The sequence below is a fragment of the Macrosteles quadrilineatus genome, unplaced genomic scaffold, assembly GCF_028750875.1.
Source record: "Macrosteles quadrilineatus isolate MER2022 unplaced genomic scaffold, UCM_ALF_1.0 Scaffold_3__2_contigs__length_128488019, whole genome shotgun sequence".
In the NCBI taxonomy this organism is placed as follows: Eukaryota; Metazoa; Arthropoda; class Insecta; order Hemiptera; family Cicadellidae; genus Macrosteles; species Macrosteles quadrilineatus.
In genome coordinates, this window is record NW_026542596.1 from 74,455,176 (window position 1) to 74,470,614 (window position 15,439).

The 15,439-nt window shown below is 35.0% G+C and overlaps 1 protein-coding gene across 1 annotated transcript; it reads right to left on the minus strand.

Moving 5' to 3' along the window:
• Positions 1–247: 247 nt before the first annotated feature.
• On the minus strand, positions 248–15,038 carry LOC128990067 (uncharacterized). The gene is made up of 5 exons (XM_054412297.1): positions 14,941–15,038; positions 10,786–10,900; positions 6,052–6,183; positions 2,412–2,591; positions 248–1,336 (listed from the first exon to the last, which is right to left on the minus strand). The coding sequence occupies exons 1-5, from the start codon at positions 14,947–14,949 to the stop codon at positions 1,131–1,133; spliced, it is 642 nt and encodes a 213-aa protein (XP_054268272.1). The 5' UTR covers positions 14,950–15,038; the 3' UTR covers positions 248–1,130.
• Positions 15,039–15,439: the final 401 nt, after the last annotated feature.

Below are 15,439 nucleotides of genomic sequence, written 5' to 3' on the forward strand. Positions count from 1 at the left end.
TTTTTTTACACTCCAACGTATTGGACATTCTTTAACATTGTACACGTCCACAATGAGTGTTTAACGTGCGTCCATGACCTTACGCATCTTAGTTAGGATTCCGCACCACGCACCACAAAATCAGTGTACATAGTACCTCATTATACTTCAGTGTTACCTCCGTTCTTTTCTAAAAAAAATCTGCGAAGGTTTTAAAAATAATTCTGAAACTAAAGTAAAATTGTATTATTTATTTATTTCTCACAAATATCTCACAGAGTATTTATTTACATACTGTACAATTTTACTGCCTTAATGTATAATGTTGGAAAACAATTGTTTATTTTTGAAGCATTTTTTAATGTAATTTTTCAAGATGGGTATCCTCCGGATTAACATGATATAGGATAAGTAGTTTAAAATACCTGTACCAGTAATCCAATTAGTTGCTGTTGCAACTAGTTTCGTACAGTCTACACGTAAACTACTGCCTGACGTCGTTAAAAAACTCTAGTCATGCGTGTTGTGTTTTCGTTGTTTTTAAATATATGTGAAATAAGATGACCTGAAGAAGAAGCAATCCTGTTCTCGTAACACCAGATGATGGCGCCGTTGTGAGCCGAAACTAGTTGCCACAGAAACCAATTTGATTAAGGATATAATACAGATATTTTAAACCACTTATAGTATTTTTTAATAGTATAAATTTGTCATCAAGGAATAAGTGATTAGAAATAGTGATTCCCCTAAAATTATATTTCTTACTAGTAGATTATTTGTATAGCTTCTTAACTTTATTATCAGGTAACTATAAGGTAAGATTTAGGTAACTTTATAATGGTCACAATAACGGACCTAATTAGTTTCTTTTTCGTCTTTTGATTTGTGTTCAATTCATTTAGTATGGCACTAGAATTGATTAATATACATATAATATAAATATGTAACCAATTTCTTTGTTAAAATTACATTGTTTAACCTTTTCATACATACTTTACTTTTGTTGTGTCTCTAGGTTAAAAATATCACATTTTTCACAATAACTCAAATAAAAATAATTAAATAAGTTTATACGAATGCAAAATTTAAATACTTTTCAATTTGACCTTAATGCATTGGTATTTCTACAATGAAAGATTCAGGGTTAAAAGCTATCTATGGTAGAAAAACGGATGCCCCGGCCTTATACTTGCTAGGAGATGTGGAAGTAGATTGTTCTTGACTCTGTCTTGTTGGTTCATAAGAACAAGTCGTTCATGTGGAATCAGATTAAAGAACAACTCCCCTTTGCTGAATAGGTAACTCACGTATTGGGCAGCTTCAGGGCCAGTGATCAGGAGAGGATCATATGTCACCTCTGAAACATAGGTTTTTGATTCATTAAATTTGTTTTGGAAATATACAACCAGACAAAAGAATGAATTCTGCGAAGTGGTTCTAGAGCGTGCTCAGTGTTCGTAAATTTGCTGCCGTCTTCGACTCACCGTCTGCTACCAGCGCTACCACCCTTGAAAACGAAATGCTACCAACCTATCAGACCCACTTTTCAATATGTGTAAAGTACAAAATTCAGAAATCCCGTGATATTAATGGAAAAGTCCAATTTTTTTTAATTTCCCAGAAATTTTTAAAACACAGAAAAATAACGGAACAAACTCCCACCACCCGGATTCTGGGGAATTCTCCAGAAGTTAGCAACCCTGGCTCCAACTACTAACTTGTACTGATAACACTTGCCAGCGCTTGACGGTGCAGCATGCAGTGTGCGCCGAAACTACACAGCACTCCTAGTGGAATATTTGCTAACCGCAGCACTGCTGTCGGTCTATATTTAATTCTTTTGTCTATGATACAACCTAGCTAAGGGAAAATCATTTTGGATCTTTAGCAATCATAACTTAAAAATAATCTTGTAGTCTCACAAATATGGATAATCAATGTTCTTTGACAGACAAATTTAAAAAATCTAAAATCTTGTAAAAACAAAATCTGTAGGTTTATTAATTTTAGATTTACTATACATATATTTGCTCATCTCTGGTTTATTTTGTGTTTCAATTACCATTGGCATCAACATATTTTTTCCAATGCATGGAAATTATCACATTGCCACACCTGTAAACAGTACGTAAAATAGCTTGTTTCCGCTCTAGAGCGGGAATGCCCAATTCCTGCACACTAAATTAGCTAATTTTACAGTTTAAGTTGTTTGTGGCTCAAATATGAGTGTTGCGCAACATTTTTCATCTACAATTAATTTATCATAGCTACTTCTTTTTATTGGTTTTTGTTGAGCATTTTCACACAACTTGCTCATCTGCTTCTACTCAAGTTTGGTTAAGTTGTTCCACTCTGAATTTCCTTATCTAAGTGTCTACTGGCTGTTTCATGGTGTGGTTCAATACTCTCTTACACTTTGTTCAATAACTCACCAGTAGTGTGCTGGGATAGACCCATCAGTGCAGGATTCATGTACTCGCCAGTGGGGAGGTAAGGTTCGGGCGGAGGTATCCGTGGTAGACCTGGCCCCACCGCAGGGAAAAATCGCCCTTGGTTTTGCTGTGGGGGAATCAGCTGCTCTCTCTGGTATACTGGTGGGGGTCCATACTCCTCTGAAACCAAAGACGTTTCATAAATCTCTATATTTAATACAATAATGGTTTTCTCTTACATCCCTTTTTAGCCGTCCACCTCAAACAATTTAGGATTGAAGTGTCATTTGTAAGCTTATGATCTAGCAGAGAGATGAATGGTAACGATAGAGAAATTCTTTCAAAATTCACTGCCCTACGTCTGATATGTATATTAATGGAAAGTATTTTGTAAACTACATGTTTTGTGGCAAGTGTAACGTTTGATGTTTTGTGGCTGATGTCTTAACTGTATAAAGTCTTCTGGTATCTTCAGGTTTATTCTTTACTTTATTCTAAAATGGCTACCAAACAAATGTAGATATTTTAAGCCGAATCCGAATACGAATGGTGATGAGTGTAAGATGAGTGAGGCGAACTTGTAGTCTTGTTAGTAACTTAGGCCAACATGTTCCTTAGACATTCTTTTCTAGCAACTGGATATTGTATTGTCAGCCTGACCAAACCTGTGCACATATTGAGACGTTGATCGAACTAATTTGTGGTCTTATTTTAAATGTATCTTTGTCAACATGTGTGTCCAATTTTGAATTTTATGACGTACAGTACTGTAGAAGAAGATCAACCGGAAGACGTGGCCGTCACCACGAAACATGCAGTTTAGCCAGACAAACAAGGATATTGTATTTCATCCCCTAATCCTGGTTAGTGTCAAACTCAGATGATAATTTTTTTTAATCTATGTTTAAATGGAGTTTGGATTTTTCTGGCAACATTGTGTTATGGGCTGCAAGAAAATTGATGTAATATTGATACTATTAGTGCAGAAATACTGGACCTAGACCAAAAAGGATCTTTTTTTATTTGTCCCACAACTGCACCTTGCCCGACTGGCTCTGAATAGAGCTAAGTGGAGAGAGTCACACCTGTTCTTGCTCCTCACTATTTCTAGAGATTGGAGAATGATGGTCCTCCCTTCCTTTTGTCCCACACAACTCTCTAAAATGCAGGTTTCTGATAAGGCAAAATGTTGAGAGCCGACGAGACTAAAGTAAAAGGTAAAATGGGAGAAACATAATCCTTTCTTCTCTAGAAACACAACGGAGCAAGGCATTGGATGAGCACTTTCTTTAGAGCTGGCTCAGAGGGGAAGAGGTCAAGAAAATGGTGACTCTCACCACTTTTCCTGTACAGAAACAATCAGGTGGTACTTATGGGATGGATAAATAAGTACTGGTAGGTGTGGGTCATAAAAAGATAGACTCTCCTTTTTTTTTGCCCCAGAACCTACTACTTGCCCCTTCTATTTTAGGTGTTATAGCTAGTCCTCTATGGTTTTATTTCTGGAGGCTAGTATAAATTATCTAAAGTCATCTCCTGTTGATCAGTTGTCTTGGTTAGTTGTTGTTGACAATGGAAGTTCCAAAGCCTACATTATGTGATTTTCCTGTAAGTCATAGTTCGATAGTTCAAGTTATTTGTGATGAGATGTTTTCCTTTCTATAATCATTTTAGTAATTTTGTATAGTGTGCAATATAAAAGAATGGTTGTAGCTCACTTGGGCACCTATACTATCAAAGCAAAGTTGGCTTTACTCCGGTCAAACTGTCATACTACGCAATAGTCTTTAATCCTTTCAAACTGACTTAGAAAGAAAAGAATTTCCCTTAAAAGTTATCTTTACCATTTTAAATAAATAGCACATGAACAAACGCTAACGAAGGAAGGATTGCACGTGCCAGACCCTGTTTTTACACATTCTTACTTGGCCCAGTCCTTTTCCTCCTTCTCACGAATGACCTACCTAGTTGGATTGGGGAAGATGGACACACCACCATGTACGCAGATGACACGGTTCTCACATTTGCGGACAAAACAATGGAAAATCTGGAAGAGAAAACCAACACACAACTCCAGAGAACAAAGCAATACTGTACCTCCAACGACCTAGTTCTAAACGAAAGCAAAACCGTTCAAATGACTTTCACCACCAAACGCAACAACACAGACATTACAATACCGGGACTACAAACACAAAACACCACAAAATACCTAGGCATCATAATTGACTCCAAGCTATCATGGAAACCCCACATAGACCAGCTCTGCAAAAAGCTAAGTTCAAGTCTCTACGTTATACGTAGGATCAAGCAAGCTTGCAGCCCAGAAGTAGCCAAAGTTGCATATTTTGCTCTATTCGAGTCCCACCTCAGATATGGCATTGCGACTTGGGGTGGAACATCAAAAGGCAACCTGGAAAGAGCTCCTAAAGCAAAAAAGAGCAATTAGATGCCTTGCCGACCTGAACTACAGAGACAGTTGCCGAGAAGCCTTCAAGAACCTTAAAATTCTCACATCAATTTCACTCTACATAAGAGAAGTCATTATCCACACCACTAAAACAGCCCAGCCAAGACACAGAGACATACACCAGCACAACACACGACATGCCGCCAATTTTTCCCTCCCACAACACCATCTGAGTCTGTACGAGAAGAAACCATCCTACAAAGGTGCTCTGTACTTTAACAACCTACCAGAGCACCTCAAGAGAGAACAACCCAATCTGCTCAAGAAGCACCTGACAACATGGCTTATGGACCGGCCGTTCTACTCTGAGGATGAATTCTTAAACAATAAGCTACCATGAAAAAAAGAAGAAAAAGAAGAAAAAAATTCTAATTGTAATTGCAAATTACTGTAATAGTTTACGTACATACTGTACATTTTATGTACCTGACGCATGAATGTTCTCTAGGAATATTTCAATAAAGATTTTGTCTATTGTCTATTGTCTATTGTCTATTCAGTTTATGTGGCTTATTTGTCAAGGGTGCACTTTTTCATGGAAAACTACGTCTGTCTAAAAACAAAGCCATCAAAACCAAAATCGTTTATAGCCATATTATTACTTCAAACATAGTGCTCAAATAGGTCATGTAAAATTGTAAAAACATAAATAACCCAACATTATATTTTGTAAAGGTTAATATTATCTCAAATGTAGACCCACATCTATTCCTGAAGTAAGGACCCATTCTTAAATCAACGATGCACTTACCACGTAGAATTTCTCATATTTCGCATAACTGTATGTTGTGTACCTCAATAAGTGGGATTCGAGAGGGATTCAGTGGGAAAAAATGCTTCGCACGGGTCGGCTAGTTAGGTAATATTTCAACATTTTCCAACTTATTTAAAAAAATTTAATTGCAGATTTTATTTATTCCTGTTTATGACAAAATAATGTGCTAAGATACCGTTAATAACTTCAGGTTTACTATTGAGAAGCTTTGTGCATGGACAATAATAAAACAAATGTCCCACAACATACTCATAAACAAAACATACTGTACACCTTATCAAAACGGTATATTTAATCATTCAACCTTGCTGGGACCGGTTTGTGTCAAGTAATTGAAACTACCATGAATATATTATTCATTGTGTGTTCTGTAAGAGGTGAACGAGTAAGTTTACCGAATGGTTTGCGAGGCCGAGGATAGTAGTAGCTGTTCGTCGGAGAGGTAGGTCTGCTGTAAGTTCTCCCAGTCTGCTGATATCTTTGACTCTGGCTAGGATAGATCCTCTCCTCCTTAGACACTGCTACACCTATAACAGAGCATTAGTCTTTACTTATAGCTTCTAATTATCACAACAGCAGTTGATTGGCTTGTTTTCCATTATTTATAGTCTGTATGATGGAACATGTCTCCATCTCCGTTAACCTGGGGACTGGCCAATGGTACAATCCGGACCAATCCCAGGTAGACAGAGGGTAAGGAGACAGGTTCCATCACATAGACTATAGTCAGTATCGCTATCATTATCATTATCATTACTTCGAAACAGTAACACACACCTAAGGTGCGTGTACTTTAAACTGAGTAAAGCAAGTTGAGTATAGGATAAGCAGTTTATAGACTGGGAAGAGACGATAAGTTGCTGGCTGCAACGCAAGTGATTGCCAGATGAACTAATTCACTACCAGGTGTCAGTGCATACTGAGTGTTTGACAGCTAGTAGTGAACCTGTTATGGTGAATGCTCAAAATTGTACAGTAATAGGACTGATTCGCAACAATCGGACAGCTGTTAAAAAAAATCAGGTGATCTCTAAGAGAAAAAAATCAAGCAATATCTTAGATATCACATGATTTTTTTTAATTAGCTGTCCCCTATTGTGGCCTGTGTAACCAATAAACATGCGTTTTATATGCGTATGGTTTAAATTTGTAAGTTGCTTGCAATAGCTTCCGAGTTTTGGGGGGTATATATTTGCAATTTCAAGAAAAATACAGGTTATTCTGTAAAAATTAAACTTTTTCAAAAAAGTAGCCACCATTTTGAAACGGCTAAAGATAATTTATTTCTGTTTTCACCAAAATGTTTATTTTTAATTTGACTTTAAAATTATGTATAAAATGATATATGTTTGTAATTGATATTTCCGGTATTTGAAATAGTGACCCTGTAGTGACAAACTGTATTCAAAAAACATTTAAAATATTTTTATGTTATTCCTTGGGGTTGATTTAGTGGAAAATAATTTTATTTCATCATTGTAGAACCAACGGTTTGTCTGAAATCAATTTGAGACACTTACATGAGCCACCCTGTAAATACCACCATAAAACCATTAGTTTATCTGACTGATAGTTGATCATTCTTGGTTAGAAAGGATGCCCAAACTACATTCACAAAGATGATGACCTTATTCTAAGGTCATATTTCTGAAGAGCACCATTAATTAACTGTGTAGCAGAGCAGGTGAATGTTCAATACAAATGATTAATTGTCTGTCATAACCTGACATTAAACCTTCAACCTTGATCCTCAGAATTTTATTAAACTACTATCTTACTTAGGCCCTTTCACTTTGAAATAAGGAGGAATATAGAATGTGATCGTATGTGTTATGTGTAGCAACTCAATCATAACGGAGTAAGTTATCAAATTTTGCTGCCAGAGCCAAATATAACAAAATTCACTGTACGTTTTTAAGCTATAAATGAATTAGGTTGTTGTCAATGTTTATGTAAAACCATAGATAAAACATACTCCCAAAACTTAAAGGAATGTTGACAACTGATCTGTAAAAATGGAAAACCAAGATTAAAATTTTATAAAAGTAGACCCACTGTATTTTGTGAATTAAGGTAAGTTGTGTACATGCTACTTAAATGAAACACATTCACTTTACTTAACAGACATTTAAAATATTTATTGATATTTTTTTGTCATTTTTCTGAACTACAAAAGTGCATATTTTCAAACTCTCAAACATTTGTATTTCAATCAGAAAGTCATTCACAGGTATGAAACCCGAAATTAAAATATATTTAGACTCCCCAGACACCGTTTGACCCTATATGAAAAAAAGTCCATTGTATGCTGGGCTGAGATTGTCTAATGTGCTTCCATCATGCAACAATTCATGGAACAAACAAAATTTAAAGAGACAATAGATTTACTTTTTCACAAGGCTTTTTACTTTTGAAGACTTTTCTACAAATTTAATTCAGAATTTTTTTTTATATTAAGAGTTTAGTTTAAAGTTTTTTTTTATGTTTAATGTTTTATGAATGGATTTATTTTGACAATGCACCTATTCTAAATGTATGTTCAAAGACATGTATAGAATGTTTTGTGCAAATAAAGAATGTCTATTATATCAATTACGATATAATAATTGAGTTTACATTTAAAACAACTACACATACATTGAGACTACAGTACATTAAGTTGGATATATTTTGATTGCTTTAGAAACCAAAATTGTATTTTAAAATTATCATATCCATTGGAAAAATTCCCCAGGTAATAATTCACAAATGTACCTGTATTACTGTTAATCTTCAGGTTCGTTTTAATTGAAATTCAATACCAGAAGATCATTTGCATATTGTGGTCTAATGGCAAACCACTAGGCTACTCTGACCTAATTAGACGAATTATTACATATCGATCTGGCATAAATTTGGTGTTACCATACAGCACTACAGCAGAATCAGTTGTATTTTAAACTGTAAATAGAGCTCGTCCCGTGGTCGAAAACTCGACCAAAAGTATGTATTATGCAAAACAAACTTCTCTATTTGCACTCCACTCTGTAAATAAAACACGTGATTGGGATTTCTACCATTTATTTTTTTTCTGTTTATATTTTGTTGCTATTTTTTCCAACAATGTATTTATTTTATCCCCTATTGCATGTATTTTATCCTATGACATTACATGTTAACTGACGCTGAATTTGAGAAATAAAATCATAAATCGTACATTAACTGATAAGGTTTCATTTGGTCAAAATAGTTGGAAAATGGGATAAAAAACATAACACATATGTTTATTTATATCAAAATAAAAGTGCGTTTTATAGATTTAAACATAGTAGGACTGTTCAAATGGCTTTATCTTCTATCGTGAGAACTTAACTTGCTATTTTAAATTTCGCGCTTTTACGCACTGTTCTCTAACTGAACTTCGATCAGCAACGCGACCTAGCGGATTTCGTTAGAACTAAGTGTCGGTAACATAGATTGAATATTTAGGTGATTTCAAGAATAAAGAATATGAAATAAACGTCAACCATTCTAAATAGTCTTACAAAGGTGAAGAAAATATGATTAATATTAGGTATTTAACAAGTCCAACTACATAGGAAACGTATGTTTTCATTAACTCGACGAGAAACAATTAAGTTCTCGCTATGAAGATGAGTACCACCGTTCCAATATAAACCCAAGTGTTGCATTGTTCTAGTACCTATTGACGATCGGGGGATCTTGGGTGTGCCTAATGAGCTAAAACTCAGAGGGGATGCCTGGGTGAAACCGGTCTTTTTATTGTACATTGGGCCGCCACTGTATAACCGTATTTACTCTGTGAACCTAAAAATATTTTTTGTCCCGTGGTTGAAAACTCAGCCAAAATTATGTATTGTACCATAGACTAAAAAAAGGGAGTATGTTTGATCTATGATTGTACCTTTTTGATCTATGATTGTACCTTGTAAATAGAACATGTGATTGGAATTTCTTCCATTTGTTTTGATTTTCTGTTTAGGCCTATATTTTGTTATTATTTCGTCACCAACATGCCAACCGATAAGGCCCATGTTAATTTTGTTTTAATTTAAATTCATATGTAGTGCTTATTTTTGAGCCTATTTTAATTTATAAAGGGATTCTGTACATCTACAGGCAAATATCTTTCTGACAGTATGCGTAGATTTTCCCTGCGATGCACAGGAGCTGAGAAAAAAGGTTTTCAATAAACATACGCTTGCCTATTAATATATAGAATTATCCCCGTGTTAAATCTCCATAAGAAAAGTTTAATATCCATTTTTGACCCAATTAACATAAATATTTTCAAAATACAAAATAAACCTGCACAATAGGACCGATAACCTTTCTTTTGGTACAGCCTTCGTGTTATTCGGTCCAGTAATATATGGTCAGGCTAGCTGTCATAAGTTTTGCAAAAGTTGTTTAATTTATAAGATAACCTACAAACATTTTAAGTACCGGTATTAATTTACTCTCTTGTTAGTTTTGCCTTCAGGAATTTTCCCTACTTTCTTTGCAACAATAACATTCAAAAGTCCCATGCAATTAAAAAGAATTGTTTAAAATCAGCTGCTTGCAACTCAATAAAATTGGAAAATAATGTTTTAACAATGGAATTAAATAAATAGCTTATTCCCTATATGGGAAATTCGCTAAAAGAACTTTCATGTTTATTTTAAAAACTTGTTTTTGTCTTAATATAAACAACAAACGGTACTTCTATTTTATTGTTTGATTCTGAGAAAATTTATGAAACTACGTTTAAATATATTTTGTGAATTTTCAACCTAGGCTATTTATTTAAGTTATATGCTTAGCGATTTGTTGTAAATAGAAAGCAATTTGACAAGTAATTGTTACTTAAATTATTATTCTCCATAGAGTAGTTGTATTTCTGTTTGGGACACTAATATCATGTAATCCTAAAACATCTACAACAAAATTACAATTAATTGTTTTATTTCATCATACTGTTTTAGCAAAATACAAGTAAAAATCATGAAGATATCTTATGACTACTAAAATAGGTCTTATTTCATCTTACCATTATTTGACTTGTAACTACCGTACTAAAAAAAATCGTACTCTAAAACATGTCAAATAAACTTATTGGAGGTAGTTTACATTTGATTCCACCATACCTCTAGTATTTATATGCAGATTATGCGTGTATCCATGTGGAGGGGTCAGGAACTTGACAAATACTTGAGCACAACTCCCACAATGCACCACTGCACAGAGCAAAGCCAGGTAGATCTGTAAAAATATACGGTATCAATCTGAAACATACTTTCTCCCATTAGTTTGTTAACAATTTTTTTAATCGGGAAGGAGTAACAAAAATATTTTATGGGGGGAATCACAAATGCTGCAAGGCCTTTTTATTGTAATTTTACAGCAATATCATCATTGTACCATTTTGTTTAGAATTATTAGGACCATAACATACTAAATTTCAATCAAAATCGGTCGAGCCGTTTCAAATTAATCTTTTCGTTATTTTATTTGTGTTTATGGGCAAATTGGTGATTGCTGTGGTACTTATAGATAAGATGTGATGTTTTCTGAGAGAAAGCGTTATTTTTGCCATGCGCTTCAGTACACAAAAGTCAATGATGACGAAAAGTATAAAACATACATAAGCAAAGCTGTCAATTTTGTGATTATGTGTAGTTTGAGCACTAAAAATAAACAAAACCTAACCTAAATCTCTGGTGTCAATCATCTCTACGTTTAGTTGCAAAAGTTAGCCCAAGGACTCCAAGTAAAGTTATTTTTGTTTCACATGACTTTTATGCAATGTATGTATACCAGGTTATATGTTTGGTTAAATTTAGCTGCTGTTCTGGTAATTTAAACTTTAATGTAGGAAAAATTCATGACGATGGCCCTAGACAAGGTAATGATTTTTCAGAGTGAGAAGAAATTACAAAAGAAAAGAGTCTAACCCTTATGTCAAGGGAGCAATATTTTTCAATAAATTACCGAAATCAATAAAGGAACTGAAAGGTAAACAATTCAGAAATGTTATGAAATTTGTCTTATTAATAGTTGCCCAGTCAGCCTTGAGGATTTGGATTAAGTAAAGGTATGCCTATTGTGTGAGTAGGTGTTTTGCTTGCATAAGAAGTTTGTATAGTCGAATGCATGTTTTTTACACAAATCTGTAATTTTGCATGGTTTGCTTTGCATATGCATGATAAGTTACTTATTTATAAACATTGACGATGCAGTGCATGTTTTCCATGTTAAAAGCAAATAAAGACATTTCATCATTGAAATTAAAGCTACATAGTAGTGGTAAACAACTGGGAAAAGGCTCGATGTTTAATTCTTCCTCCCTGTCTTCCCGAGTTTGAAACCTATGTAACAGTGAAGGCGCATTGGAGTGTCACAGTAGCTGTCATAGATGTATAGAGGAAGCGCGCCTGCGCTGTGATGACGCAAGCGCTACAGATGCGCCGGTGAGGTAAGGCGCATGCGCACCTCCCACGACCTTATCACGTCTTATCATCTACGATCTGTCGCCCAGGTCCGGGACCGATGACTGGCGTTTCCACAAATCTGTCAAACGTGAAGGAGAAGTCACGACGTTATCACAACGGGCGAATATTGAATCACCATATTGTATTGGATCATATTGTATTGGTTCATATTGTATTGGATGAATCTATACTGACCCACCATTCATGGAATATCTGGTTATAGTGCTCCCCTTCCAGTCAGAAAGTTGCTAGTTCGATCATTGAGAAAAGTCAGTGACATTTTGATTGTTCGAAACAGGACCCCGCGATTTTGTTCCAGGCCGAAGGAACAGCTGATCAACACAACTATCATCTCGTCCATCTAAAATTCATCATTCACTCATCTCCACCTCAAAATACGCAAAGTGTGTCGACATCACATTAATCTAATAACGTTATTTGTGTTAAAATACGCCCAAATGTGAATTTGCCCGTCATTGAAAATGTACGGCAATGCCCCATTTTAATGGACAAAAACGTGAAACGCTCACGCTATTTATGTCACACTATGTTAATGACTTACTCTTCATGAATAATTTGGAGTTAAATCCAACTTAAGTAACTGTTAATTTTGTTGATGTGATCATTCATATTTTTTTACTTTCACTACTCTAACGGAGTCTGGACTCAAACTCTTCCGATTTTTCTACGATTTTCTACTCGTGTCGTTAACACTATCTTTACGCAATCGTTGTAAACTACTATAACAGCAGGTTGTTGTGTTATTTCATTGATTTTTCTTTGTTTGTAATTTGTTGTTTACAATTTGCATTTATGTGATTAAAGTGTGTTTGTTCTTTATGTTATGTGCGTGTTTCTACAATTATTGTGTGCTTAATCTGTATAGTGAGTAAAGTGGTTTATGGATTTCATAGCCATTATTTTTCTAGAAACCGTTGTATAACGGGCTCTGTTGCTACTATTTACAAGAAGTCTAGAATGTTTTCGTAGTTGTATCCAAAATCAACCGAACATAGCCTCCGAACAATTTCTTCGTTCATAATATTATGAGAATATCGGTACAGTTTTTTTAATTACAAAGAATATAAATCTGTGTTTTCTATAAATTTAGATTAATATTTTCACAGAATCATTTCACATTGGCCGCGAGTATTTTGTTGACGGCATTTTTGTTTACCATTCAGCACAAAAACATTTCGAAATTTAGTGTTGTTAGTTGAATCCAAGAAATGTAAAATTCGCCAACTCAAGTAATAACAAATTTAGGTACATTAATTGAACGCTCGCAGCAACGAAAACACTTTTACTAACGGACAACAATAACCCTGGAAGGTTAGTAACGTATCTCCCAGAGAGGTTGAACAATTCAACAATTCGGAATTGGTGAAATTAAAACTAAATTACTTTTCGTCATTTCGTGTTCCTTTTACACTGAAATGGAATAGCTTGAAAACGGGTTATCTGAATTGGACACCTGCCCCCTTAGTTACGTCAATACTTAATTGTGTTTTTGAGATAAAACACTCTCAGTACGAATTTCAAGCTGAATATGAATCCAGGATACAAAACAATTGATTGGGGCGGTGGCGTCGTCCTGTAATCCAACTACTATGAGGTCACGAATTGTGGATATTTATAGGCATTCACTGTGGATATGACACTCCCTGGTGTGGATAACGCCCGCACTAGTGAGTACTACGACTATCCGCAGTACTATCCTGATAATTAGACTAATTCGTTAATAACAAGGAAAAATGTGGTTCGGATTCCCCTATACACTGTAGGTCCCTTAGTTGCCATTACCTGCATGGGCTATTAATTAACAGCTGTGTCTAAGGAATAAGTCGGACTTAGTCACTAACAAGACTACAAGATCGCGCCACTCATCCTACACTCATCCTTCACTCATATTTGGGTTAAAATACGCACATGGTGGCGAACCCATCTTAAATAATTGATTAATTGATTGATTGATTGAGATAGGTAGCCTAAGAAGTGTTGTCCCTGACTAAGATCAACTTTTAATTTATAAGAAGACTCAATTTGTTGTGATTGCTGATAAGAAATAATTTAGTACATTTTATGTTTGTACACAATTTATGTTTATTTAATATCTCATTTAAATATATGCGTAACAATGAATTGTAACTGGTTCTAAGTTTGTTTTAGTGCTCACCTCTTTTACAAATAAGGTTTCCAATCTTTTTCGACCCACCTGTTGTTTATCACTCAGGATCACAGAAATAATTAACATTATACATCAATTCTTTTTTAGGTTGAGGGTTTCGTGAGATATTTTGTACAGAATGTGTTTTTTTTTTTTATGGAACGTTCAAATTTGCAGGAAAAACTTCCAGACAGTGCAACTTTTTAAAAGAAAATAACCAATCGACACACGGTAAATACAAATTTGAATTCGAATTTAAAATTTTACTCTGGTGAACATATTATTTTGATGTAGCCTAATCCAATAACATATTGACAGACCAAAAACAAAACACCGCTGCTTATTGCTTACGGAGACGAAACCATTATCAAGTGGATTATTAAGGTAAGTAATATATTTTTTATGTTTTTTTTAGTTGTACGTGTACTTTAACAATGCAATAAGTTCTATGAAATCAATAATTTAGCTTGACAGGATATAAAAACCAAACCCGCGCATACCTCTCACAAGTTTATCAATATTAGCACTGTATTTTCTAACAGTAAAGCTTGTGAATACTCTTTAATTTAAATTTTTAATAGAACATCATCAACTAACCCCTAAAAACTAAAAACACAAAAATGTGTTTTCCAAAGTTTACTCACCAAATTCATGGTTCCTCCCCGGGTCACAACACTGTTGAACTGTTCTAATTGCGATACAGATGGCACTGAGACCAGCTGATCGTCTTGTGCATGCGTACAGCGCGGGGAGTGAAAGGTTCGCGCACACGCTGTGGGGATGCTCCCGACTATAGCTAGCGCACCGTGACTTGGCCACTCCGGCCACTAATGTCTATACCTCTCGCCACCCTAAGTTGAGGCAGCCCAGACGGACGGGCAGGGTCATTATCGGCCGGTCCCGCCCGACCCTTTATAATCCGATTAGTGACACTTCCGTGAACGCTCTAGTTCCATAATTGTCATTAACAAAGTTAAAAACCGATGTATAAACATAGTCTTTTACATTAATAACGTCGATTTAACAAACATTTTCGTTTTTGTCCCATCATAATCGGACAATGTTTACGGTTTGTGAGCTAAACAAAGTAGTGTAGATCCCAAAATCCAAAAACCGTAAACATTGTCCGATTTTGATGGGACA